We start from the raw sequence: 27,985 nt of genomic DNA on the forward strand, positions 1-27,985 counted from the left end.
TGCTTTATCTCTTCAGACTAGTAGCCAGAGGTGTGAGACTCTGTTTGGCAGTTTTGAGAGCCTCAGTTACGGAAATTTTGTACTTATCCATGGGCTGCTGGCAGTGGAGATAGTAACTATGGCGGTGTTAACATCGTCAGATAGGATTTTGTTAATGAGCCCCAGATGTTGTACAACTGTCTTGAGTCTGGCTAGTCTCGACTACTGCTCGGTATTGTTCCTTTTGAGTTGTCTCCTCGGGATCCTCAGCTCACTAACTGCTTCCTTCTTTTGACGTTAAAGCACTGAGCTATCGGCTGCTTCTTGGTCAGCATGACCTTCTGCTGATCCATAGGTTGTACCTCTTGGGTCAGGGGGGCATTTAAGCTTTGCTTTTTTATGTACTTTGTGTGACTTGTTTAAATCAGCAGCAGCAAATTAGCAAAGGTGAGGCTATTTTGGAGTGTGCTGACATATCTGTGGTTTCAAAGGTAAATCAGTGCAGGTCAAAGAGCCCACACATGAGCACAAGTATCATCAGCGCTTTAGATATTGCTACCACAGAGCTCGAAATGTCCCATATGGTGCATGGCTGCTGGTGTGTGTGTTTTTGTCTGTCTAGTAAACACTGTAAAGCTCCCAGTTTGCTCTTCAGATTTTTCCCCCCTTGGCTAAAATCTCTAACTTTACTCTGAGGATTAAGTGCTGTCAGAGCTGTAAATCCTTGTTGTTTCATTTCATTTGCCTCTCATGTAAAAATCTCTAAACAGACAACTTTGTACTGAAAAAACGCACAGGCAGTCAAACGATTTGTTTGTGTGAGCAAAAGCACTACAAATGACGCGTAGCTCATCATCACGCTGGCTTTTCCCCACACTGAGGCCGATTCTGTTGCCTATTCCACAGAAAACAAAAGAACAATAGCGGGACACAAGAGCGGCCAAGGACACTGCCCAGTATGTTGTAATTCTCGTAGAGCCTCTGGGTATAGCATCAACACCAAATAGACAAACAATGTCATGTTGACTGCAACAAGACTTTTTGCTTTATGTTGTGACATGCACAACATTTGCTTTGTATCATTTTATATGAGGTAACACATGTTGAGAGACACTGTATCACTAGTAGCTTTAGCTTCAACACAGACGCTAAATAAAACAATTAATGCATGCAGCGAGAAGGACTGTGCTAGAGTCATGGAGATTCCACTTAGTCCTAAAATTGCTACTTTCTTTCAACAAAGTAGGCCTGGTGTTTGATTTTCAGTGAAAAAAGTCAGGCTGTTGCATTATATGACTGCAATATTATTGTATGTAGGGGAAATGTAATCACCTAGCATCAAACAAGCTGGCACACATGTAAATCACTGCGTTTACCTCTGAAAAATCATGCATTTTCCATCCAATAGCATGCTCCAGTCCATACAGTACAGAGTCAAGTTCCTATGGTATAGACTGAGGGTCCATCCTTTTGCAGTAGTTGCTAAGAGGCTTTTTAAAGTGTGCTTCTGCTGGGCCATGGCAGTCTAGCAGCAGCAAAAATCTGCGCTTGTGTTGTAAAAATTCAGCAAGGTCAATCAAGCAACCTGCAAGAAGCTGAAGGAGGCCTAAGAGCGTTTTAGCTATGCCAAAGAAGTGCTGTTTTGTCTGTCCGTGTGTATGTGCGGACTTGTGTGCATATGTGTGTGAGAGAGATAGCCCTGAGTAAAATAACTGAAATGAGAGCACCAGCATCGCTCTTGTTTTGGCACTGCCACGGCAACTTTTCCTTCTTAATGTTAGGAGTGGGCAGGAGTGGAATTTAAATGTCCTCTCTCTTTCTTTTTACCTTTTTTTGTCGTTGTTGTTCTGCAGATACTTTCTATTTCTTACTTCTTCTTTGATCTTAATGGTCTTGTGTCGTATAGGTCTGGTTGTTGAGGTGTTTGTCTTTGTCTTGGTAAGTGGCTTGATTTGACTTTTATCCTCATGTCTTCACAGGAAACCAATGAGCTGGTGGCGATTAAGAAGTTCAAAGACAGTGAAGGTGAGTGGAGTGAGCCAGGAAGTTAGGAGAGAAGAGAGGAGCTGCTGTCTAATTTCTGCTGCTTTAATTTCCGAACAGAAAATGAGGAGGTCAAAGAGACCACTCTTCGGGAGCTGAAGATGCTTCGGACACTGAAGCAGGACAACATCGTCGAGTTGAAGGAGGCTTTTCGGAGGCGGGGGAAGCTCTACCTCGTCTTCGAATATGTTGAGAGGGTCAGTTCAGCGACTGCGTCGTTATCATTTGACTTCGCACACGTTCCTCCTCTCTGCTCTGCCGTATCTAGATTCCTAGCCTACTTCTAAGTTTCAGGATTTTGAGACTGCTCACTTAAGCATTAAAAAGTGTCGCCATGGCAACATATGAACTATGCTGTTGGTGAGTAATGGTATTCCCCACTGTGTTGCCAGGGTACCCGGCCAAGTGTTTATTTTATGACAGGTTTTATTTTCATGCTGTACTCTAGTGATTTAGCATGGTGTCCCCTCTCACCCCCTGTCAGGGCTAAAATAAAAAAAAGAAACAAAAAAGAAATTAAAGGTTAACACCATTAATATTTTTAGAGCACACTTTCTAACAGGGAATTTCTTGCACCTTGCAGAATATGCTGGAGCTACTAGAGGAAATGCCCAACGGTGCTCCACCTGACAAAGTCCGCAGCTATATTTACCAGCTCATCAAAGCCATCAACTGGTGTCACAAGAATGAGATTGTGCACAGAGGTGAGGAAGTGTCACCCGGTCTAATGTCACATCTGGAAATCACACTTTTGTGATTCAATAATGATTCAAAAAGGAGGAATTCAGTTCAAATTATGTGGTGTACATGAGCATGTTGGTTGAGCCTTTCCACACATCAAGAATAGTTTGCTAAGACAAAGTACTGTCATAGGAGGGAAACTGAAGCTGTAAAAAATGTATATTGTTGTCTTGTATTCATGTTACGTATTCATGTAGTAGGACAGCATTTGAAGCATATTGTTAATGCCTTTTTCTTCCAGATATTAAACCAGAGAACCTCCTTATCAGCTCTGAGGATGTTCTCAAACTTTGTGACTTTGGTGAGTCTTCTTCGGTTTTTTACAGCAGCCAGCCATGTGTCACGGTGCTGTAAGGATTTAGAGTCTGTGTGCAAGGCAGTAAAAACTCCCAGACCATGCACATTTCGCTGCTCGAGTGATGATAACTGCTTTTAAAATCAAGCAAACTCTTTAACACAGTAAATCGCTTTCAGCTGCCGATTGATTGTGATTATTTGAGTTTTTGCAGTTATGTCTGTGATTGCATTGTGCCCATTTTGGTTTTTTGGGCTTAGTTCGGTGTGAAAAATCCCACCTTTAATTTGTCACCTTGTAAGTTGTATATCAGAAGGATCAATTCTGCCATTTGGGAAGCAGCCAAGCAGCATTTCAAAGTGCAGCCTGCTGGGTTTTAACACAATTAATCCGCCAAAGAAGTCCAATTAGTGAAGCACCTATTTTCTCTGTAAAACACTAATAAAGTGCATTGATATGACACGTCTTTGCCATTTTACTGTTTTCCAGGTGTGTGTTTTACATTAGCGTCAGTATCAGCAGGGTCACATGGTTAGTTAGCGTTGCATAATTGGCTAATGCAATGCTATTTAGTCAGCTGGGGTGAGATTTGTTTGTTATTCACTGTTGGAGCTGGCGTTCTGTTTATTGTGACTTTTTTATGATTAAAATGGACTCTCTGTACGACACTTTTCCAAAGCACAGTCTCCAACTGCCTGCAGTGACATAACTAATTAGTTTGATCACATGGGAAGACCGTGTTGTTACTAAGCTGTCCAAATTACTTGAACACTGAGAGTCCTTTTTTTGTTTTTAATTGATCTTTGAAAGAGTCTAAATTGTATATTATCACACTTCAACGTGATGGCTGTGTAACATACAGAATCAGGTGTACGTGATTTATTGAATATCTGTTACTCTGGCTCAGGTTTTGCTCGTAACCTGTCTGAAGGAACAGATGCCAACTACACTGAGTATGTCGCCACAAGGTGGTACCGCTCACCTGAGCTGCTGCTGGGGTGAGTTCCTGTGTGTGCATCTGCGTGTGCATGTCTGTGCATACATGTATATATGCAGGAGCTGAAGTGAGAAACATGAAGCGAAGGAAAGAGCACACAGCACAAGATATGTTTCTGTGTTTTTCCACAGAGGGTATCAGCTTTTCTCTTGTGATACCACCGTACCTTAAACAAAATAACACAGTACTGGTCTCATTTTCTCAGCTAATACTCATTCATTTTTGCATTATATGTTTAATGTATCCGCTCGTGCCTACAGCCTGACACGAATAAATGCAAGTTATAGCAGAAATCTTATTATATCAAAGCAGCTTTAAATAGAGATCTCATCTCATTACAAACTGAGGCCAAACTTTCCAAAGATCCCAAAAATGTCCAGCTGCATTTTCTGGAATAACACGAAGAAGAAGAAATGAACACGATTTTAATCTGTTTAAACAGGAGGCCAGTAAAAATAGACTTAAAGTGTCTGGGCTAATGTGAGACTTATTTTATTGCATATGTACCAGCATGCATTCATCAGTATAAATAAAATGTACCAAGAAAATATCCCCAACACCATTGACAGGTAGGAAGGATCCATGCTTTCATGATGTTTATGCCAAAATACTACAATCTGAATGTCACAAATCAATCTTCTGTTCTAGTGAGTTCATGTGAACTGTAGCCTAATTTTCTTGTTCTTAGAAGAATGACAACCAGTGTGGTCTTCTTCTTCAAGATTCAGCATATTGTGAGGTGTTCCTCTGCATACCTTGTTTGTGGTTATTTAAGTTACTATCAGCTCTAAGCAGCCTTGCCGTTCTCCTCTGGTATAAACAAGGGGTTTTTGGTGAGAGAGCTGCTGCTCAGCATTTTTGGACCACTCTGTAAACCCCAGAGATGGTTGTGTGGCAAAATCCCAGAAGATCAACAGTTCCTTAAACATTTTTCCCCCATTCTGATGCTCAGTTTGAAATTCTGCAGCTCGCCTTGACCATGTCGACGTGCATAATTGCATTGAGTTTCTGCCATGCGATTGGCTGATTAGATATTTACATTAACAAGCAGTTGAATAATTTTTTTTCCTAACAAAGTGGCTGATGAGTATGTGTAAAAGACACTGGAACTATAGATTTTTTTCCTTTTAGAGTGAATCTATTGTCCAAGCAGCAGGCAAATCAATAAATATGAAAATCTTGTAAAATTACTCTTAAAAGAAAACTATTAATGGATGTTCAGAAATGAAGTCTGTGCTTTCACTGTGTCTGCAAATAGGCTGTTTTTGTTTCCTTGTAAAAAGCGGGCTTTCTCTCAAACAGCTCAAAAACCGTACTGAACACGATTTCATCTTTTTAATTCGTCCTATATTCTTTTATAATTTAATGAAAATTGACAAACCAATTTCATTTTTAATTAGTTCACTACTGAAAGCGATGTATTCATTCCGTTCAGTCTAAGAGACCTCAGCTGTAAAAGCTAGTTAAATATGATTCGACATGCTCTATATCTGGACTTTTACATGACACAAACACTCCCAAATCCCCAGTAAGTCTAACTGGATTGTGTTTATTTGGGTTTTATTACATCTGGGCAAATATAATAAACATTACTGCATTATGCTGAATAAAAGTTGACAAAACACAAAAGTTGACTGATTATTGCCTGTATGATAACTGTCACCCACTTAGTGAGCTCTAACTGCATCTCTGTGTGTTTTTGAGCACGAAATTAAGCTAACAAACCTTTTTTTAATGTAATTTCACTGTAAAAATTTTCATTTCATTTCATTTCTTTAATTCAGATGGCTGGAAAAACAGTCAGTGATTCATCTGCTGCATTATGACATGAGCCACCATGCACACACCATACCCACAGATCAAATTTCACTTTCCTCGTGGACTTCTCTTGCCGATGTTGTTTTGGTGCTTTTGCTGCATTTAATGTCCATTCTAGCTTGGAGACAGCTGAACGTCATCTAGCCTCGGTTCTGTAGCCTGATTTAGTAAATGCCCTGGAACATTTATTGAGACAGCGTTTGAATGCCGCCCACTCAAATACTCTCTCCCTCCAACACCACCTCTCCTCTGCTTCTCTGCTGCCAGATCTCTCACCATTTCTCACCAGACTTCTCAGCTCTGTTCCCTCAGAAATGACCATCTTCTTTATGAGCTTCTCCATCAGAAACACAACATCGATCGTTTTATTTTAATTGCACCACCTCCGTGAATTCTATCACCCCCGCCTCGCTGTCACCCCTCTCATAATCGTCTCCTCTTCATTCGGGGACTTGGTTTTTACCCTTTTTCCTCGCCATTTTCATTTCCTCTCTCATTATTATCACCCTACCGTCTAATTAACGAGGTCTTTTTGCTGTATTTGATGATTACATATTTGTCTGTTTTTCTCCGTCTCAGGGCTCCTTATGGAAAGGCGGTGGACATGTGGTCGGTGGGGTGTATCCTCGGGGAGCTGAGTGATGGACAGCCCTTGTTTCCAGGGGAAAGCGAGATTGATCAGGTTGGTGAGCCGAAACAAGGGTGAAGCGTATAGCTAATTAAACAGGCTGACTGAAAAACAGAAATAGCTTTTGATGTAAATAAATCAAAACCTCACATTTCAAAGTCCTACTGTGTGATGTTTAAGGTGGGCTGACAGGTTTTATCTATTTATTTCAGATTGTTATAAAGGGAACAGGCATTCATAATATTTGACGCTTATGCACCTGACAGAACGCCCACTTTGGTTTCTTCTCTGATATAATAAAACAAAAGAAGAATTACTGAGAGTCCTCGTGTAAAAATCACAGTTACAGGGGCTTTTTTGGACTTCACACCTGGGCAAGAGAAATTTCAATTGTGTTGTCGGAAATAAAGCAACTGGGAGACAACAGAGCGAGCGGGGGGAGATCTCAGAGATGGTGATGAGTGCTAATTTTGGAAATTTAATAGCAAGTCAAATTAAATTTTATTCATCCCCAAATCACAAGTTTGTCCAACAGAGCTCTGAGATCTGAGATCTGTGCACCAGAAGAAACTGTCTCTCTGTTAGCTCGCACACAACCCATCGATATATCGAAGAAAGAAAATGTATTAACACAAATAATCTGTCTCAGGCCTGCCCTCAAACACTTTATGGATTATGTGCCGTTCCAACAAGTTTAGTAGGAAATTTATGGAAACAATGTGCATCACTTTCAGGTCAGTGCACCTGGGCTGGTGCTCTCATTTAAAGCACTTTCGTTGATTGGACAGCATGCTGTGTTTAACCATCTAACAACAGGTGTATCATTTATGACACTGTGGTTTTGAGTTTTTCTAACCTCTGATGAAGATCTAAATAAATTGTACACAATAATTCTAAGCAATAACACCCAGAAAGAATTGTAAATATATATATATATATATATATATATGAAGTGTTATACTGTGTGAAATTGAGACACATATAACACAACAGATGACCATGTCTTAATGATAAATTTCAATCACCAAAAATGAAACACGGACTTCTTGAACAGGTTGTTCCAGCCAGTGTGTTTTATAATTTATGCAATAGTTCCATTGCTCCGAAAGGCACCAACACCACAAACATGGCCAACAGGTCAAGTTCGGTGAGTTGAATTATCAAAGGTGAGGCTTAGCAGAACGCTATCAGCTGCAGCTGTTGCCTATGTTAGCAAAACAGCTATCATTTATAAAGTGGACGGTATTTTATCCAGCTCCTTTATTCACCGTAACCTGACACAACCATAAAGGGATTTGTCTCCTCCCAGGATTGAACTGGGAAACTGTGCTTATTAGACAAATGAGTATATTATTATACCACTAAATATTTACCACACACAGTTTTTAAGAAAAAGCATTTTTTTATATCAGGGTGTCAACATGCTTTTTTAAAAATTGCTGTTAAATTGAGTTTTTACCCAGGACTGAAGAGAAACTAAGATGCACAACTTGTTTGCAGATAGGCAGGTAGGAGAGCAAGGGGCAGGAAGAAGAATCACCAGCACCATTATAGTCTGGGAACACGGGGCCCCGGGGGCCCAAAGTTTAATCAGGGCCCAGAGTGTCCCAGCAGATCATCATATGCGTCAAGATGATCAAAATGATTCAAATCACCTGTCAGCTGTATTGCAGTTGAGCAGTGTGTCATTTATATGTATGATACTGTAAAATATAAATCCATGATATATGGCTTTACAGAGTGTTTCTCCTGTCGGTTTGATTTTACAATTCACATCTTTAATGTTTCGCTTTCACCACTCACGTGAACATTATTTTACTCGGCAGAAAGCAGCTGCTGAAGATTGTGCTGAATCAGGTTGACGAAGAGTGTGATTGGTTTAGCAGAAGTTCACCCCTCCAGTGAACGAAAACGTTCCTCCTTGTCTTAAATGTGCACATCGTCAGATTTGTTAGGTAATAAAACATCGCTGTTGGAAATGTGTAACAATAAAAAACTATAATGGAGAACAAAATGAGCTCATCATCTGTTCCCTAGTTGTTCTGCCACCTTCGATCGTGTTACATGATTTTCATCAGTTTGCCCGGCTGTCACAGAAATGTGCTGTAGATGCTCTGCACTTTTTCTTTTTTTTTTTTTTTGAAGCTTTGGAAACTCCTTGTCCACAAATACATCTTGAAGTGAGATTATTTGAAGTGGGATTAACTGCTGTTTACAGAATCAAGAATGAACTTTGATGCTTGAGATCTGCATATATCTTTTACAAACTTGCGTAAATATTAAAAGAAAAATAAAAGGGTGTTTTTAATGATATTTCTCTCTTTTTTTGTCTCCAGCTTTTTACCATTCAGAAGGTTTTGGGGCCACTTCCTGCAGAACAGATGAAACTCTTCTACAACAACCCTCGATTTCATGGAATCAGGGTACAAAATATTAACTGTGCTTGAATTCTTCTCTACTTTTTCATCTCCTTTCTCCTCGCCCTCCTCTTCTGTTTTTTTTTTTTTACCTCCTTTCCTTCTATCTCAGCTTTGTGTCAAATCTCTCTCTCTTTTGTGGCAGTGTTCCCAGCACCATGACTGAGTGGATTGCTATGACTCATGAGATAGGTGGTTGGTGTTCAGTTTAGCAGCAAGAGAAAATGCCCCAGAGGGACGATCAGGACTTGTGTGTGTGCTTGTGTGCATGCGCACGCTTTGTAGTTTGTTCAGCGTGATCCGCTGATAGATTTCTGTGTGATTTGAAGTGAGAGCTCCTTTTATTTATTTTTTTTACTGGCAGCTACATAAACTGTGCATTGGAAATCACAATAGTAGTCTTTAATGCACAGAAAGTTTGCGTTGGTTATGAATTTGATCCAGTGTTTGTGTCTTTGTGCTTCTGCCAGTTTCCATCAGTTACTCATCCTCAGACTTTGGAGAGACGTTACCAAGGCATCTTGAGTGGTTTGATGTTGGATTTGATGAAGGTAAAATGCCAAGAAACATTCCAACTCTCACACAAGAATAAGAATTATTGATTAGACTGCTATATCATATATGAAACCTGAGACAGGGGTCACTAAAATGCATCATTCCCTTTACGTGCATGCCTTTTTCCAATCAGAATCTGTTGCTGCTCAACCCTACTGAGCGTTACCTAACAGAGCAGAGTTTGAACCATCCAGCCTTCCAGCCTCTGAGGCAGGCAGAGAGAGAGAGGCCTCCGCCTGCTTCTCCCAACCCGCCACGCTCCTCCAAGAGAAAAACACACCATCATGGAGAGAACACGGTTCCTACAAGGTTAGAAAGCAATCCTTTATTTCAGATATGTCAGATACTGTTTGTATCTGATTACATCAAGATTTAGTGTTTCTTTATTTTTTTAAAACCAATGCCATTTTAGTGTTTGTTTTTGTTTGTTTTTTTCATTTTAATATCCCAGCCCAAGTTGAAAGCTGCAAAGCCAGTTTAGCTCACTGAGTTGAGCAGGCAACCACATGCCATATGGATGAGAGTGACCAGCCTGGGTTCGAGTCTGACCTGTAGCACTTTGCTGCATGTTTTCCTCCTCTCTCTCTCTCCCTCTGCTTTCCTGTCATTTCTTCACTGTATCTGTCAATAAAGGCCAAAAATAAGAATTTGATCAGAACCACTGACAGCAAATGCAGTATTAATTTATGCACAACTCTCTTTAGTTCCTGCATTCTCTTTTCAGCCATTCTGCTGAAGATTTGCTGCTGTGCTTGTGGTCGTTGTCATGTTGGTTGACCAGGTTTGCATCGGGCTTTAGCTATCAGACCTCAGGTTTGACTCCTGATTACTTTAGTATACAGAGGAGTTCATGGTTGTTAAGACTGTAAAACAAGCTCAACAAGCTCAAATCATCACCACTACACCACCGTGCTTGACAGTTAGCATAAAGTGTGTTTGGTTTTCGTCAAATGTGGCGTTGTGCGTAACAACTAAACATCTCCACTTCGTTCTTCTCTGTCCAAAGGACATTGCTTCAGAGGTCTTTGTTTAGATGCGACTTTTCAAAGCAAAGCTGTGCTGCCGTGTTATTTTTCGAGACAGGAACCTCGATCTTGGCACCATTTCCTGTTCAGGCAACTATTCAGTCTGTCTAATTGTAGTGTCGTGAACTTTAACCTGCTCACAGAGGGCTGTAGAGTCTAAGATGCAGCTCTTGGGTTTTCTTGAAATTCTCTGAGAACTGCACAGTCTGACCTTAGAGTGAGTTTGCTGGGATGTCCACTCTTGGCAGCCATCTGAAATGTTTTACACTTGTGAGTAATCTTTCCCACTGTGTAGTGATGAAATTCAATTAGTTTGGAAATGGCCTATAAACTTTCCAATACTGATGGCCAGAAACTATGGAACGCCAGGACTGCCATAATGAATTAATTAAATACACCATTAAATAATTAATTAAATGTGGCAATAATTAATTAAAATTGGAATTAATTAATTAAATAAATAGTTATGACACATGTAATTAATTAATTATTGACACATTTAATTAATTATTTATGTATTTCACATTTTAATTAATTACTGACACATTTAATTAATTAATTATTGACACATTTAATTAATTATTTATGTATTTCACATTTTAATTAATTATTGACACATTTCATTAATTATTGACACATTTAATTAATTATTTAATGATATATTTATTTATTTCATTTTGGCAGTCCTGACGCCTGGCTCTCATCATGAAATAATTTTATCTGTCAGCCTCACCCATCAAACTCAGGGGGCGGGGTTAACGCTGATCGAGTCAAAACCATTGCTTTGGCCTGGTGGCCATTGTTTCTAGCACACAACAACCGGCATGTGGAAGCTAACAGAACTGAGCTTTGAAAAACCCTGTTTGTGTGTTACCAAATACCGTTTTAATATTTTTTTAGCCGAGAATGTAGTGGTTTAATCTTCATGTGTCTGGTCGGTTTGTCAAGATACAGCCTCTTTGCAAAAGTGTTTCGATGATTTCGGAGATGTCTGCCCAGTCTCACGGCAAAGCGTGGGATAGACCCGCTCGCCTCGCAAGCAATCCCACCGACAAAGCCTGCGCTTTGTCGGTGGGAAGTCAGCTGTAGTAACCCCCGCTGACTTCTTTTACTGAGGTTATATTTATCGATGTTTTATTTCCTGATGTTCTTATGTGTCCTACGTGTTTCAGTCGCCAATTCTGAATTATAACTAACATTAAAAACATGTTTAAGGAGGAGAGAGAGCAAATAAATCTGTTTAACATCTGATCTTTGGGTTTTTGTTCAGTAATCAGCCTGACCTGTGTATAAACGCATAAAAGAGATAACGTTGGTGTTTCCGTCATGTAGTAACTGCTGGCTTTAACTGTACAAAGGTTGTTCGACACTATGAAACACATACAGACTTCATGATGTTCGGCTAATATTTTTATTGTGAATATTAATCATGCTGACCTCGCTCTGTACACCACGCAGCGAGGTCAGCATATCCACGATATCCTCAGCTCCATGAGTTAACACAAAGTTTCCCAGCTGACTATCTAACTGCCAACTATTCCAGAGACGTGAAAATATACAGCATAAAGAAAAGTGTAAGAGACTCAGCAGCAGATTAGAATAACAGTTATACATTTAATAAATCACCAAATGAATCCAAGAAACGAGCAAACCTGTTCCGACAATTTGAATTTGTATTCCCTCAGCTGCAGACTCGCTGCTGTTTAAATGTTTGAAAAGGAAGATTAGATATAAAAAACGTCAAACATAGACTCAGTCTGCCTTCACATTTGATATGAGGCCAGCACGTATAGTGGCCTCAGCAGGCTATTACTGAAATACACGTGCTATATCATAAACTATGATATAAACAGGGAGGTCCTATTAACATGTTTAGTTTTAAAGGACACCTTCCTGCCTTTAGTCTCATTCATGAGCAGCATTAGTTTTCTTCTAACATCCAGAAGTCTGCACAATGTGTTTCATAGTTTGTAACAAGCCTTTGACAGGTAAACATAACATGACCGAAAAAGAAAAAAAAAGAAAAAAAAAGAGAGAGAGTGTTGACATAAGAAGAGAAAATTCTCTCAATTATGGAGACAGACAAATGGTTCATTTATGTTTGATGTGTGTTTATTCCTCCCTAAATATCGTCGGTGAAGTTCGCCATGCATGTCATATTTTCCTGCGCATTTTTATACCTCTGCCAACAGAGAGAGAAAAAAAATCACATTCTAACAGACAGCTGGTGCTTAGAATACAGTTGAATAACTATTAAAAAACAGATGATATTTAGATGATAGTTCAGTCTAACACATGTGCCAGTGAACCATTAAACGTCTGTGAAACTATGCAGTTATGAAACGTAACTTTAACCTCAGCCAAACCGATTTGCTCAGTTGTAAATAAAACAGCGAAGTAAACGTGACCCGACAGACAGAACCTGAGTGAATGAAGTCCAGCGTTTAACCACTGAGAGCTAAAACTCAGCTGAGGTTTGAAAGCTGTGTGCCGGTGATTGGACATCAGCCGCTGATAAAGCTGTTCGCCTATAAAGTGCTCTGTAAGGAAACGAGCTCCAGCAGCTCTGCGCTCGGGGAAAACACTATATTTACTTATCTTGTGCAGAAAAATGCGCTGACATTGCGTTATATCGAGCACCGGCTGCCCGGTTAAACTGTGACTATCACCAGGTAACTAGGCGTGTTTCTTGAATTAGCAGCAGGTGTTAAACAGCTGACAGATGAGGAGGAGGATGCATGCAGGTAAACTGAGGGTCTGTTGAGCTGATCGCTGGTTTCGTGAGAAAAATGTCAGCTCGTTCTTTATGTTACAGAAGCACAGAGACACAAGACCAGGCGGAAAGAGACGATCGTTCGGTGAAAATGAGAATCTGCGAATGCAACATGTGGAACACGGAGAGTGGAATATGTAAACAAACCGGTTAACGTAACCCCCTCGGTGCACTCTGCATGCTAACTGTTAGCAGAGCTAGTGAAATCTCTGAAAACATCTGAGCACTTTTGCAAACATGTTCTATGTTGACAACCTGACCAGACATACGTCGCGACATTCGCGGCTAAAACACTGTTAAAAGTGTAGCTGGTGACAGAAAAACGGGGTATTTTAAAACTACACCACCACCATTGCTGCTTGTGATTTGATCTGCATTCTGGGATAACTGGCTGCCCCAAGTCTACACAAGCAATCGATTTTCTAGGATCGACCTGTTTTGACTTACTTTGCACGGCAACCAATCAAATGTTAGAGAAGCTGCATGGGCAGCGTTAACCCCGCCCCCTGAGTTTGATGGGTGAGGCTGACAGATAAAATTATTTCATGACGAGAGCCAGGCGTCAGGACTGCCAAAATGAAATAAATAAATATATCATTAAATAATTAATTAAATGTGTCAATAATTAATTAAATGTGTCAATAATTAATTAAAATGTGAAATACATAAATAATTAATTAAATGTGTCAATAATTAATTAATTACATGTGTCAATAATTAATTAAAATGTGAAATACATAAATAATTAATTAAATGTGTCAATAATTAATTAATTACATGTGTCATAACTATTTATTTAATTAATTAATTCCAATTTTAATTAATTATTGCCACATTTAATTAATTATTTAATGGTGTATTTAATTAATTCATTATGGCAGTCCTGGCGTTCCATAAGAAACTGTTGTTACTCTAAAATAACGCATACGCTTAAATGCTCGCACCTTCTGATGTTCAGTTAATCAAGTGCATTTCATTAGACCCCGGCTGCTACTTACCCTACGAATTCCTATGGAAGCAGTTCGAGTGTATTTGGCTTTTTGAACACTGTATCTGCATTTTGATTTAGTTTTTCTTAAACAGATAATGACACAGTGTCATAGGCCACATGCTCTAGTTCATCTGGGTTGTATTTATCTAATTTTAGCTATTTTTTGCTGTAATTTAATATGTTTGTCGAAAACGCGTCTCTCTCGTAAATGAGACATTGAGTCTCAACCTGTGTTCATAAAAGTTAAATTAAATAAGTAAATGAAAACCTGTCCTGATATAAAACACTTCACTGGCTTTCATTTTCACATGACTGTATTTTATAACTATATAAACAATGCTTTTGTGAGATAACAGAATATTTTCTTTCAACGCGTCTGCTCAGATTCTTTCCTCGTTGTTCTCTTCTGCTTCTTTTTTTTTCTTTTTTTCATTTGGGACTCAAAAAGATACATCAAAAATAAGTTATTATCATTATTTTGACTCACTTGTAGATGTGGAACTGAAAAATATTAAACAAACTGTTGGTCTCAAATTGTATATTTTAGATTAAAATGCTCATCTAAGGCTTGATAAGCTCGTAACATTTTAATGAAAGAAAGGGTAAAAAACAGAATCAGAGTTTGCAAGAATAGTTACACTTTACGTAAACTACTTTGGTTCTGACACCATGCTGACAGGAAAATCATATAGATTGATTTAATAAGATGCTTTCTCTGGTGCTTGAAAGTTACACTTTTAGTTCTCTGACCAAGATACAGCTCTCGATGATGGATCATCAAGGCTTGTAAAACTACATCAAACTAATAAGCCACGAATCAAGGTCTTAGAAACCGGACAGATCAGTGTTTTTTTTGGGTGGTGGGGTTATTAAAAAAAAAAAAAATTTAATATATTTTTAAAGTAAAATACTATAGCTATTTTAACTTTTTGTAATGTCATATAGGAAATGCTTCCACAAGCACTTTAATAAACGGTTGTAATATTTGTATAAGAGATTATTTTCAATTTAAAAACATAGACTGTCATATCCAGATGGTGTTTTTGGTTTACAGCAGTAAATATTAGAACACCATGCTAAACGGCCCTCCCTCTGCTCCTACAGGAGTCACACTAAGAGTTCAAGCCGTCGTTCCAATAGCAAAGAATGTTCCAGCCTCCCTCGCCACGGAGACCTCCATCACCTCGGGAATGAGAGTTTCCTCAACGGCAACAAACCGGCACCATCCAGTTTAAGTCCGACTCTGCACCCCAAGGGCCAGTACATGTCCCAGACTCTTAATCGTTCTATCTCCTCCAGCAAAGATCTGGTTAACAACAACCTGCCACACCTGCTCAGCCCCAAAGAATCCAAAAGCAAAACAGAGTTTGATTTCAACTTGGGACCCTCCCCGAAGTTGCCGGACCAGGGACATGGGGTAAAGTATGGCCACGGCAAACCCAGCTCCTCTCGCTCTCAGCAGCAACAGCAGCAGCAGCAGCAGCAGCAGCAGGTCAGTCGGCACACTTTCCTGGAAAACAAAACTAACACCCTACAGTCTGGGGCAGAAAAACAACACAGTCGACACGCCCACAGTATGGCCGACTCTGCCCACGGATCCATGTCCTCATCCTCTAAGAGCTCAGCGTCTTATCTCAGTCTGTCCAAGAGCCACAGCGGACTGAGCGATGCCAAATCTGTGGGGAATCTCAGCGACAGTCGACTCCACCCGGATGACCCAAACTCTAACACGACAGCTGGGGTGGGACCCAGTGCCCGCTTCTTCCCTGCCAGCTGTTTAGACCTCAACACCCCTTCAGGTCCTTCTGGGCCTCCTGGCAGCCCCTCTACTCGACACAGTGATCGATCTGGACACAGCCCCGCCTCTCGTAGCAGTGGCAATGCCCGCATGGAGAGCAGCACGCTGGACTCTTCATCCAGGCACAAATCCAGACATAAATCTTTAGTGCCAGGTAGGTTTCATTCAAGTCTATTCATTTTACACTTTAAAAGCTTTATAAAAAAACAAAAAACAAAACACATCATCGCAGTGGATTCCAGCAAGAAGAACAAACAAGAAAATAAAAAAGATCGGCCTGATCACTTAAATTAGTTTGGACAGTTAAATAGTAGAACACTTGTAACTGTTCACTTCTTATCGCTCTGCTAACTTTGACTTCTTTTCCCGTCTCCAGAGGACGCTGGTGCGCCGGAGCTCTTGGACCCAGGAGGACCTGGGATGCCCTCCACTCACACTCTGCCTTCCCCTCACGAGTCTTATCATTACGGCCTCGGCTATACCTCGCCTTTCTCCTCTCAGCAGCGGCCACAGCGCCACTCCATGTACGTGAGAAGGGAACGCCACCGACCACACGGAGTGGAGACGGCGATGGCGGGCTTGCCTCCGCCGGGGCAGGCGATACCAACACGAGCCAGTAGCCTGCAGCTCCTCTCCCCACAGCTGCAGCACAGGACCACCCTCGCTGGACACTCAGTGAGTTCTTCGAGGGAGGACTGCACGGACGACATGACGAGGGTTAGTGGCAGAAAGTGCCTCGAACGTGGCGGGATTGAGTCTAAAATAGCAACAGACACACAATGAAAAGCTTAAATTAGGGTGCATTATGTTGAATGATGACAGCAGTTTTTGTAGTTCCCCACACACTTCCCCACCAATCTGAAAAACCAACACCAGTCATCGCTCATAAGGATTTCTAAACACATTGCCATTCTTTTTGCCAGAATTATCTGACCAGGATCTCTCCACATTTTAACGACCCAGTCCAGAGTCCTCCAAAATTAAAAAGAACTAAAATTGTTGTTTGCCCCACTTTTAAACCCATTTGTCCTCATGCTAGTACAATTAATTAAACAGCAAACCACAAACAAGGTCAAATGGTGCATTTCAATGACATGAATTAGTTCAGAAGTCCGATCCAAGTGGCCATTCGAGGAACTGTTTTTGGTGTTTCCAAACAGGCTGCCGCTTACTCATGCACAATAGAAATAAGTCATAAACACAAGTAAAATTGCTCAAAACACACAAAATTTCAACCTCCACAGCAATAGTGGCACAATAACGCATAAATGATGTGTCAAAAAGTCAAAGGAGCTTGCAAAGAAAAGCGTCTGGACTTCTTTAAGTTGCTTGAAGACGTCTTCAAGCAACTTAAAGAAGTCCAGACGCTTTTCTTTGCAAGCTCCTTTGACTACGATGACCTGGATGACTGAGAACCTTCACAGACGATGTGTCAAAAACGTTTTAAAAGGGATGTTGACGGTGATTGGAAAGCACTAAGGTCAACAGAAAAGGCAGGTGAGGTGTTGCTCATTCGTAAAAGACATTTTAACTGAATTTCTCGTGAGATAATGGGAGGTGGGTGCAGCGTCAATGTTTTAACTTTTCAGTAAGTGCTTGAAAACCTTTTTCTGTTTCCCAAACACGATCACTAAAGCTCTGCGTCTGCAGTTTAAAAGCCCGTCTGAAGGCAATAATAACTGGGGCTGTTTTCTTGGAATTGTTCTAAGTTACAGAAAGATGATGGAGGATGAGGCAGGTTGGTGAAAAATCACACAGAGACAAAATTACAGTTCCTGAAATGTATGAAAGCTCATCCGCGGAAGATATTAAACAATGGAAGCGGAACAAAGGGTGAAATGTTCCTTTGTTATGTGCACTGACTGTCTGTGTGTGTTTGTGAGTATGGGTGTTTCATGATTTGATGTGCGTGTGTGTGTAGGAAGTGTCACTGTCTCGCATTATCATTGCCACTGCTTCATGCTGCTTCTCCAGTCTGCTTTGACCTGCAGCTGTCCGTCTTCTCAACAGAGTGAGCAGTCCCCTAAAGACATGAGCCACCCTTGTGCCCCCATCAAAGACTCTACGCGGGACAACACTGCTGCTTTTCTTACACAGCGCTCTAAAAACGAGGTCCGACCCCCCGACTCCTCCCTGTCTCCAGCCAGTTCAGCAAACACAGAGAGTAGCTCTTCTGACTGCTTTTCTTTTTGTGTTCCTACTTAAGCCAACAGCTTCACTGCACGTTGTCGCTGGTATAAATGTAGCCTCACTGAAAAGCGCTAAGATGTCCTGAATGTTTGTGTTGTAAGCCAGAAAAGACTGCGATAGCTAATGATAAGGGATGAAGTGAGATTAAACAGGAATGTCGCTTAAAACGATAAAGGCTGAGAAAAAAATTGTATGTTCCTGTTTCCCTGTGTGTGTTCGTGGGTCTGCACGATGTGTGCACTCTTTAGGTTGGCATGTACCACGACCCTCACGTTGAGGACGGAGCTTCCTCCAAGGAGAACCGGATGATCTTCACTGAGTCCATGCCTCGGAGAGTAGGGAGCTTTTATCGAGGTAAGGAGCAAGAAATAACAGTAAAACCTGTATGGTTCCTCTTTCTTTTGTTTATTATTCCTTTGACACAAAGAAGATCAAAGATCACACATTCATCATATTTAAATGATCAAAAACAGTCATTTCCACCTCTCGTTGTTTCTCCTCAGTCCCTTCTCCCAGGCCAGATAACTCCTCTTTCCACGACGGCGTCGGCCAGGGTCGAGGGCCAGTCGTACCCATTGTACCCGGAGACCCTGTCGCCATGGCCAACCACTCCAAACGCCAGACAGCTTTTGACTGGTGAGAGTTAATTTGTAGTCTTTATGTGGCATGTTGAGGCAGCAGTGCAGTAAATGTAGGAACAACAGTGGATTAAAGAAACATGAACAACTTTTAAATTGTTAAGCCTGCTGTTAGAATTGTGCACGTCCAGTACAGAGTGTGTCAGACGTGCAGGACATTTATGGATGAAGACGTTTTGTTTTGGTTTTTTCTTCTTTATAGTTTCCTTCCCCGATCTGAACATCATCCCTGCTGTTAAAGTGTCTGACTTTTTTTTTTCTCGCTGTGGCATTAACACCAATTAAGATCTATTGTTCAGACTCTGTGCTGCTGCACTGAATACATATAAACTCTTTATATATATATATGATGGGTTATTCCATAGATAATAAAATCAGCCAATCACATAGCACCTTAGTGAATTTAGGCATGTAGATATGATCTGCTTAAGTTCAAACTGAGCATCAAAGTGAGGAAAAAAGATGATTTAAGTAACGTTGAATGCTGTATGGTTGTTTTTTGAGCATTTCAGAAACTGCTGATCATCTCAAGGGTTTACATAGATCCAAAAAAGAGAAAATATCCAGTGAGCAGCAGCCTCTGGGTGAAAGAGCCTTATTTGTGTAAGAGGTCAAACAGCTTCAAGGTTACTGGAAAGCAACAGTAAATCAAAAAAAACACGCTTTACAACCAAGGCATGCAGAAGAGCATTTCTGAACCTTGAAGCAGATGGACTACAGAAGCAGAAGACCACACTGGGTGCCACTCCTCCCAGCTAAGAACAGGAAACTGATGTTTTCATAGCCTTACAGTTGAAGAGTGGAAAACGCTGCCTGGTTTGATGAGTCTTAGTTTCTGCTGCAACCTTTGAATTTTAGGGTCAAACTTTGGCATAAAAAGATGAAAGCGTGGCTCTATCCTGCCTGTCAATGGTTATGGCTGCTCATACTGGTGTAGAGATATACCAGATACTAGTATAGAGATATTTTCTTGGGACCCTTATTACCCTGAACTAAGCATTGTTCAAATGCCACAGCCTATCTGAGTAGACCATTTCCATCCCTTTATGACCACAGTGTACTCATCTTCTGATGGCTACTTCCAGCAGGGTAATGTGCCGTGTCACAAAGCTCAAAAAATCACAAACTGGTTTCTTAAATATGACACTGAGTTCATTGTACTTAAATGGCCTCCACAGTCACCAGATCTCAGTCCAATAGAGCATGTTTGGGATGTAGTGGAACCATAGATTCTTATAATGGATGTGCAACCAATGAACCTGTGATGCTATCATGTCAACATGGACCAAAATCACAAAACTGTGTTTTGCTTTGTTTATTCTTCAAGTGGACTGTATGTGGTGGCAGTGGCTGCAGAAGAAGCCTGAGTTCCTCAGAAAGAGTATATTGTTTTTTACGTAATGACTTTTTTATTCAGATTTTTTATTACAACATATTTTTTTAGATTTTCTGTTTCAAAGCATGAATAGTTTGATTAAGTGTTTCCATTTTCACATGCAGCTGGTTTGAAATTGTAAATCATGAGGATTATTAAGTTAGACTCCTTTACTGTGCTGCATGTGTTATTTCATAGTGTATGGTTTTTATGTATTACTGTATTATGTATTTTGTTTGCTCCCATGCACGTTATAATCCAAGTTAAATGAAACGTTTCCACATTTGCCATGCAGGACTACTGCAGAAGCAATGGTCATGAATCCTCCAGAGCCCGCCAAAGAGAAGGAAAAGCAAGGCTTCTTCAGAGCCATTAAAAAGAAAAAGAAGAAGTCACAAATAGTAAGATTATTAATGACTTTTTATTAATAAGATTATTCTTGTCACCTGGTTTTTCAAATCAACTATTTGTATTTTGGTTCCATGTGCTGTGCGCCTTTTGAGTTTAGCACGTACTGATTGTAAGGCAGGATCTGCAGTGTCAATATTTTCTTGCAAAAATTTTTCATATGAGCTTAACACTGACATCTAGTAAGATTAAAGGGAAATTCGATTTTATTTGAAAGCTCTTAAAATTGTCGAGTATATCTTAAAGCAAAAGTTGCTCTGAAGTTTCACCATCTCTTTTTTGCTTCCTGTTTATCACATATTCCTCCTCCTCTGCAGTTGTTCTTCTCTTAGATGTCAGAGATTTGTGTTTAGAGTTGTGGCTGTGCATCTTCTGCTCCACAGACCGACATGGAGGACGGGAGGAATCCCAGCATCAAGAAAAGCCTTTTCCCCCTCTTTAGCTCTAAAAATAGCTTAAAGCACAACTCAGCTGTCAAAGTCCTACCTGTAGTCGCCTCGCCTATGGTACAACACCAGCCTGCCGCGCCCTACCCTGCCTCACCAGTAATCTAACCCCGACGCTGTGGCTGCATGTTGACTTATTTTGCACTCACTGGAATGACCCAGTTTGAAATCCTCTCAGTTGACTGATTGATTGGCTAAAGAAAATTTTTTGCTGAAAGGATTTCAAACACAAACATATATATATTTATATATTTAATGCTGCACGCTGTTTTCACATCCATTTTGTCTTGCTATAACGTTTGTCAAATGCAGTCACGTTGCACTCACATTGCATCGTGAGACATTTCAACGTGCAGTGTGCTGTTTGTCAGGCCAGCGTAAGGCATCATTTCATCATGAGAGGGTCACGAACATGTTCAGCACATGAACACACACTCCTGCTGTAGAAATTACTGGTCTCTTTGCTATGTTGTGTAATAATGCTGAAATCATGAATAGTTATTTCATAAAATGTGCTCCTTTAGCTCCTTTCTGAGAGCTAGATTAGGCTAACTAGCTAGCTTAGCAAGGCTGGAAACAGGGAAAATGGCAGATAATTCAACTTATCAGCACTTCCTAAAGGAAGCTGATTATGCTTTTCCTTATTTTCTGTTTCTTTACTTGTAGTGCACCTGGTTACATTTTCTGATAATGATGCTGCTATGTGCAAATAATCCCTATGAGGTAAAAGCTTAGGCTAAACTTCTTTAAACAAATACTTATAGAATGTTTTTTTAAAATTGTTTGATCTGTTCTTCTTAGTATGGTCAACTCAGCTAGACAGATCTGGCGGTAAGCACAGTAGCCCCACCCATTTTTTTTTTTAAAAGGATTTTTGTTTGTAAAGGGCGACCAATCAGATGAAAGTTGTATTAAACTGAGGCGGAGTTAAAGAAGGAGGAGCTAAAACAGATTGTTTCAGACAGTGGATGAATAGAAGGGCTGCACGAGTGTACAATATACAATGAAATACTTTGAAGTAACAGTGCAAAACTACTCCTTATATAGTCCAAAAAATACAGAACTGGAATAAGGAAAAGAAGTACACTTTAAGTAGTTCTTATGTAGCCAACTGGTACATGAAGCTGAGTAATTGTGTATGAAGCGAAAAGAAAAAAGGCCAAAGATTTACTAGTTACATTTTACCAACAGTAAGAATTTGCTGTTTGTCGCTGGTTTGTATCATTTTTCTTTTTGACCTTTTATGCAAACAAATGACCAACTATCAAACTGCCCAGTGATGATATTAATTATTAGTTGCATCTCTAGTTTATATTAAAGCTTATCTAAACACACTCAGACACCAGAGCAGAGAGTTAAGCATTTTTTAATAAGACAATCATCATCGCCACTTTCTTGTCTCATGTCTGTTTCTGCCAGAGCAGTGCATGAAGGGCTTCACCGGGATTTTAGTGAGATGTGCGATCATCATTTTTATGTATTTGTTTTGGATTAAAAATAACACTTCCATATTTCTATTTCTGAAACGTCAGGTTCCCGGGAACGGACAGGATCACTTGTCCCTGCAGAGGAGCTCCAAGTCGTCCTCTCACCACAGCAGCCGGCGGAAAAACCGCGAGCGATCCCGAGACAGAGATCGAGAACGGGAACAGAGCCGGGACAGAGACCGGGACAGGGAGAGGGAACGGGAGCGAGAACGAGAGAGAGAAAGGGAGAGAGGGAGGGAGAGAGAGAGAGTCACTGACTGGCCGGACAAACAAGTGGACTCACACTCTCAGGTATGTGCCTACTTTAATCTGCAGTTTCGATTTATCTGCAGATCACAACCCAGTTTGAGTCTTTCATCTGATTTTTTTATTAGATTTTTAAAAAGAACAATACTTTATCTTGTCATACATACTTAAGTTTTCCTATAAATTATATACTGAAGTCACGAAACTAGAATATATAGCGCCGTGCTCATAAAAAGTGTCACAATAAAGCTCCCAAGACTCAAGGCCCAAAGAAAGGGAAACTGTATAATCTATAAAAGGTCAAAGGTTTTTATTAAAACTGAACCTTAAGAAGAACCTTAAGAATGGGGAAAAAAAACAGGCCTTGTAGAAGCACATTTAGTATTAATGCCATTCTCGCATTATTCCTACATTTACTTTCATGCTTTTAGGAGTACGAAGGAGGAAGCTATTTTCACACATGCAGTGTAGACCTGAACTTTTCCAGACATTACCCAGCAGTAGGGCGCCCAGGTGTCCCACTTTATGTAGGACAGCACAGTGTTTTATCCTCCGTTCCCCCAACCCACATAGTGAGACAATGCCCCACATTCTGATTTAGTGGAGTCAACACGTGTTAGTCTCAAAGGAAGCAAGTGGTTTACTCAAACCCAAAGATGATTAGCAGGGAGAACAGCAGCTGGAATAACCATTAAGGTTTAAATGTTATTGGGACAGAAAGGGAATAAATGAGTGAAAGAAAAGTACTCAACAAAATCAAACCTTAAGCTTGAATTGAATTTTTATTGCATTTATTTATAATGGGACTTAAAATGTTGCAATTTGTTCTTCACAAACCACTAGTTAAAATCAAAGTAACCGAAACATTAGTAGCATTTCCTGCCTTGTCCCACATAAACATACAGTTTGACCCACAGTTAGCTTTTGGGATCTGGTCACCCTACCTAACAAAAGATATATTAAAACACAAATGTCTGATATTAAAATCAGTTTTATCCTGACAGCTAGTTACTATTAAAGCAATTGTTTAATTTAAGAATATAGCTGGTAATGTTGCTGGGAAAGACTATCTCCTGCTGTATAGTGCATGTGAGACTGACCTAGATTCTCCCAACAGTGTGTGAGACTGGCTTTAGTACTCGGCAGACAGAAAACATTGTTTTCACCCATCAACTCCAGACAATGTCAGGAGAATCAGGTCGGGGTTTTGTCTGAAGTTGACCTTTCTTTCATGTGTCACACAGCAGGAGATAGTCCTCCTCAGGTCCATGCTCACTAATCGAAATGCACATTTTAGGCAAGATAGCTACCTGGGGATAGCATCCTTGAGCCAATGTGAATTCAACAGACAGTTACCTGCAATACTGTCACATGGCCTCAGCACATGTGACACACTGTTGGGCTTGGTCATGGGATTTGTAAACAATAACAAAAATTTAGTTTTATTTTTTAAGATAATTCATCAGTGGTGTCTCTTTCCCCCCCTGCCAGAGCCAACCACTCAAGTCACTACGTAGGCTCCTTCACCTCTCCCCTTCTTCCTCAAATCAAGGACAGGCTCCCCCTCCTCCTCCTCCTCAAGACCTGCGCTTCCAAGCCCCCATGCCCAACCCTCCTCAGCCCTCCTCCAAAGCAGGCTACCCCGAGGGTCGAGGTCATGCCGACAGCAGGGGGCACACTGGGGTGAGCAGCTCCACCCAGGCTAAGAGCCGCAAGGCCAGCTACCCCCTGCCGGGACAGATAGAGTCCAGCTGGCACGTATCTGCTTTACAGCGGGCAGAGGGGGCTCAGTTCACCCCTGAACAGCTGGGCATCAAACCGGGTCAGAATGGACCCACTTTTACCCGAGCCTCCCGCACCAGGATGCCAAACCTCAACGACCTGAAGGAGACCGCCCTCTAAAACCTCTCAACCACACCACCTCCGATGCAGCTCCATCCCGGAAGCACCTGCCAGAATGCAGACATCGTGGTACTGCAGTAAGGGTCTACACAAGAGCCTTTTTCACTGGATCAAGTCCTAATTCAGAAATGTAGTAATCTGTTGATGCTCATGCCTCTGAAATCTAAAAGCCTAGACGTTGATCGGCCAAACACCTGGGACAGTGTGGTTTAGGGAAGCAAAGATAGGGAAGGGCCCATCCTTTCTTGAGATGCCAGTACTGTATCAGCTCTATATTATTGTCTGTCTCTACTTGCAAGGTTACATCAGAACAAGCTGATCATCCCTGTCAAGGAGACACTGCCCATGTGGCCTCTTTGCTGCCATCTTCTGTTCACAGGACGCTACTGCAACACATTAGACAGCCGCTGTCACAGCAGTGGCCAATAAACTCAAATGTTTTTCAAGCTCTGATATTTGATAAGAACATAAAAAATGATTTATATTAACATTATTTATGAAATATTTATTTGTTTTAAATTCAAGGATATAAGCTATAAATGACACAGTATGTAGGTTATATGGGAATATTATAAGGTAATATAGAATTAAATGTGTAATTGCAAGAGCTTTAGTTTCGACACAAAGAAATGCATAGATATTTATGTGTTGATAATACAATATGTCACAAGGAATATTTAATAATGGTGAATGTCTTTTTTTTGTTTGTTTGATTTGATATGTTATTAGCAGATTATCATGTTATGTTGTTTTTACCCTTTTTTCTGATTGTTTCATCAAAATGTAAAAAGAAATACTGACAAATATATAAAATATCTGATATTACAAATAGTGCAAATCTGCCCATCACCCTCATGACATCAGTTTTGACGTTTTGTGACAAGTTGGGCTATTTGTTAGCAGGGTTTGGTAGCAGAACAGCCAGAGTGAGACTGTTAGGCTCTGTGCTTCACATATTGTAATTGTCAGGTCATTTTATCTTACATTCCCATTGTCGCAGTTTTCAAATTTGCCCATTTTTCAGTCCCTCAGTTCGTTTAGTGACAAACAGCTTTCCAGCATCTTGTTGCTGCCATGTTGGTTTTGTCCACAGCCTTAAAAACCATTTAACGGGCATCTTCGCCCACATCACCACGCAGCTCTAGTGAGGGAGGTTTACCTAACATGACATTGAAAATTTAAAGTGTTTTGAGACGGCAGGGAAGCTCTCTGCAAAAAGGCATACCTCACCTGCAACCTTTAAGATCTTAAAGGATAAGTCTGGTAATACTTTATCTTTATCCATTTATTTATTTATTTATTTTGTCAGAAATTCCAAATGCATTGTCTGTGCAGCCAAAGTGGGGTGTATGTGCTCTAAAAATCTTTAGATTCATTTTAATTTGTTATTGAAATTTGTTATTAACTAAAGTAGAGAATATGCTCATTTTAATATAGTAAGTACAGTACTTGAGTGAATGTGGTTACTTACATTCCCCCACTGGCTGGGTGTGGGCTTTTCATAGGACTTTGCTGACGCCATGAATTATATGAAATAACACCAGACTTATCCTATAATATGTGTTTACATTTCCTGTGTGCATTTTAAAAGCTTGTGTTATCAAGAGTTTTGTAAAAGTCTTTTGTAAATCTGAATTTGATTTTCCAGTTTGCATTACTATTAACATTAACAGTCATAATCAGGGATGATTTTACTTAACTTGATTGTTCATTAAAGCATTTACTAATTGTCTTCTGATCTGTGGGCAATGTAAAGCTGAGGTGTGTAGAATGAAAAACATTTTGTGGCCTAGGGGAAGTATACAGCATTGTTTTCCCCCAGTTTTTCCATTATTCTTCATTCTGTCCTCCTTAATATAAAACAGTATTAAGGCCGCTGGGGGGGAGCAAAAAACAAAATAAACAGTCTTGTTGCATTATTCTCAGAATTCTGATTTTAATTTGAGAATTCTGGCTTTTTCTCAAAAACCTGACTTCAGTTGCATAATTCTTTAATCTGACAATTCTGACTATTTTTCCAGACATTTTGCTCAAACATCTGACTTGTTCTCAAAAATCTGGCTTTAATCTAAGAATTCTAACATTCTCCACAAAAATCTGAATTCAATTGGGAAATTCTGACTTTTTTTGTTTTTCTCAAAAGTCAGATTTTAGTAATTCAGGCTTTTTCCCAAAATTCTGGATGTAATCTAAGAACTGTGACATTTTCCTCAAAAATCTGACTTTAGTTGCAAATCTCTTTTTTTTCTTCTTCTTCTTTTTTTTTTTTCCTCAAAATTCTGATTTTAGCAATTCAGGCTTTTTCTCAAAAGTCTGTCTTTAATCTAAGAATTCTGACCTTTTCCTCAAAAATCTGATCAGTTTTCTCAATGTCTGTCTTTTCTTCAAAACTGAATTCTTCTCAAAATTATGATTAACTCTCAAACAAATCTCTCCCTCAGAGAATTCTTAGTTTAAAGTTAGACTTATGATTTTGTTTTCCTCAGGATTTTGAAGGGAAAAAAAAGTCATGACCTCAAATTTCTTTCTTCAGTGGCCTTAATTCCCTTTCATACGTTTGTGATTTGAAAGCATAAAGCAAAAAAATGCATTCCAAATGCCATCACAGACAAAAGGAACAAAGAACAGAAGAATGGTCCATGAAAAGTTTGGATCCCCATTTGGTGAAAATAAGAATCAATCACAGTAACTTGATGGTTGACTGAAAGCAATAACACTCACTAAAAGACTCGGAGTGATGCAGATTGTATTAGCCAAATCGGCAGCTAGATGGATTTGAGCCAAATATAGCACAAAGAAGGATTTCCTGCAGGAGACTGATTACAGCGTTGGCAACTGTTGGTATGTGACATCACATCATTCTGCAATACATTTTTTACATTTTTCTTAAGTTTATCCCACAGAAGGTAAAACTGTCCCATGTTGTGGGCTTGTGTACAAAATCCTCATTGCTAATGATTGTAAATGACTGCTGACATGGGTTTGTTTATATCACTAATGGGACAAAGTGATGATGAAGTTTACCTTGCTAGTGACCCGAAGCCTTACGTTAGTTTATCGACTCAACGCGTCAGATGGAAATGAAGGCTTCAACCCTCAGCAGGTCGCACACACTGAAAACTGAGATGAGAAGAAGACTTTTTGTTCAGAAATATGAATGTGTTTCCTATAACATCAATTCTCTTTTTTTGTCATTAAGCTGTCTCCCACTTCTGACAGGGTGTAAATAAAAA

At 40.1% G+C, this 27,985-nt stretch overlaps 1 protein-coding gene across 1 annotated transcript in view; it reads left to right on the plus strand.

Annotated features, from left to right (window-relative positions):
- Positions 1-27,983, plus strand: part of cdkl5 (cyclin dependent kinase like 5) — a 45,636-nt gene extending 17,653 nt beyond the window's left edge. The window contains exons 4-21 of the mRNA XM_085404526.1: positions 1,959-2,004; positions 2,083-2,219; positions 2,606-2,726; positions 3,005-3,064; positions 3,966-4,056; positions 6,453-6,555; positions 8,838-8,924; positions 9,389-9,469; positions 9,607-9,782; positions 15,367-16,214; positions 16,437-16,777; positions 18,071-18,172; positions 18,499-18,604; positions 18,754-18,886; positions 20,559-20,664; positions 21,055-21,216; positions 22,650-22,895; positions 24,342-27,983. Coding sequence (XP_085260652.1) covers positions 1,959-2,004; positions 2,083-2,219; positions 2,606-2,726; positions 3,005-3,064; positions 3,966-4,056; positions 6,453-6,555; positions 8,838-8,924; positions 9,389-9,469; positions 9,607-9,782; positions 15,367-16,214; positions 16,437-16,777; positions 18,071-18,172; positions 18,499-18,604; positions 18,754-18,886; positions 20,559-20,664; positions 21,055-21,216; positions 22,650-22,895; positions 24,342-24,752 — 3,357 coding nt within the window. The 3' untranslated portion in view covers positions 24,753-27,983. The remainder of the gene's footprint in view (positions 1-1,958; positions 2,005-2,082; positions 2,220-2,605; positions 2,727-3,004; positions 3,065-3,965; positions 4,057-6,452; positions 6,556-8,837; positions 8,925-9,388; positions 9,470-9,606; positions 9,783-15,366; positions 16,215-16,436; positions 16,778-18,070; positions 18,173-18,498; positions 18,605-18,753; positions 18,887-20,558; positions 20,665-21,054; positions 21,217-22,649; positions 22,896-24,341) is intronic.
- The last annotated feature ends 2 nt before the right edge of the window (positions 27,984-27,985 follow it).

This window comes from Rhamphochromis longiceps, linkage group LG1 (assembly GCF_057381845.1).
Source record: "Rhamphochromis longiceps isolate RC_006_pf linkage group LG1, R_longiceps_female_GT1.1, whole genome shotgun sequence".
Classification (NCBI taxonomy): domain Eukaryota; kingdom Metazoa; phylum Chordata; class Actinopteri; order Cichliformes; family Cichlidae; genus Rhamphochromis; species Rhamphochromis longiceps.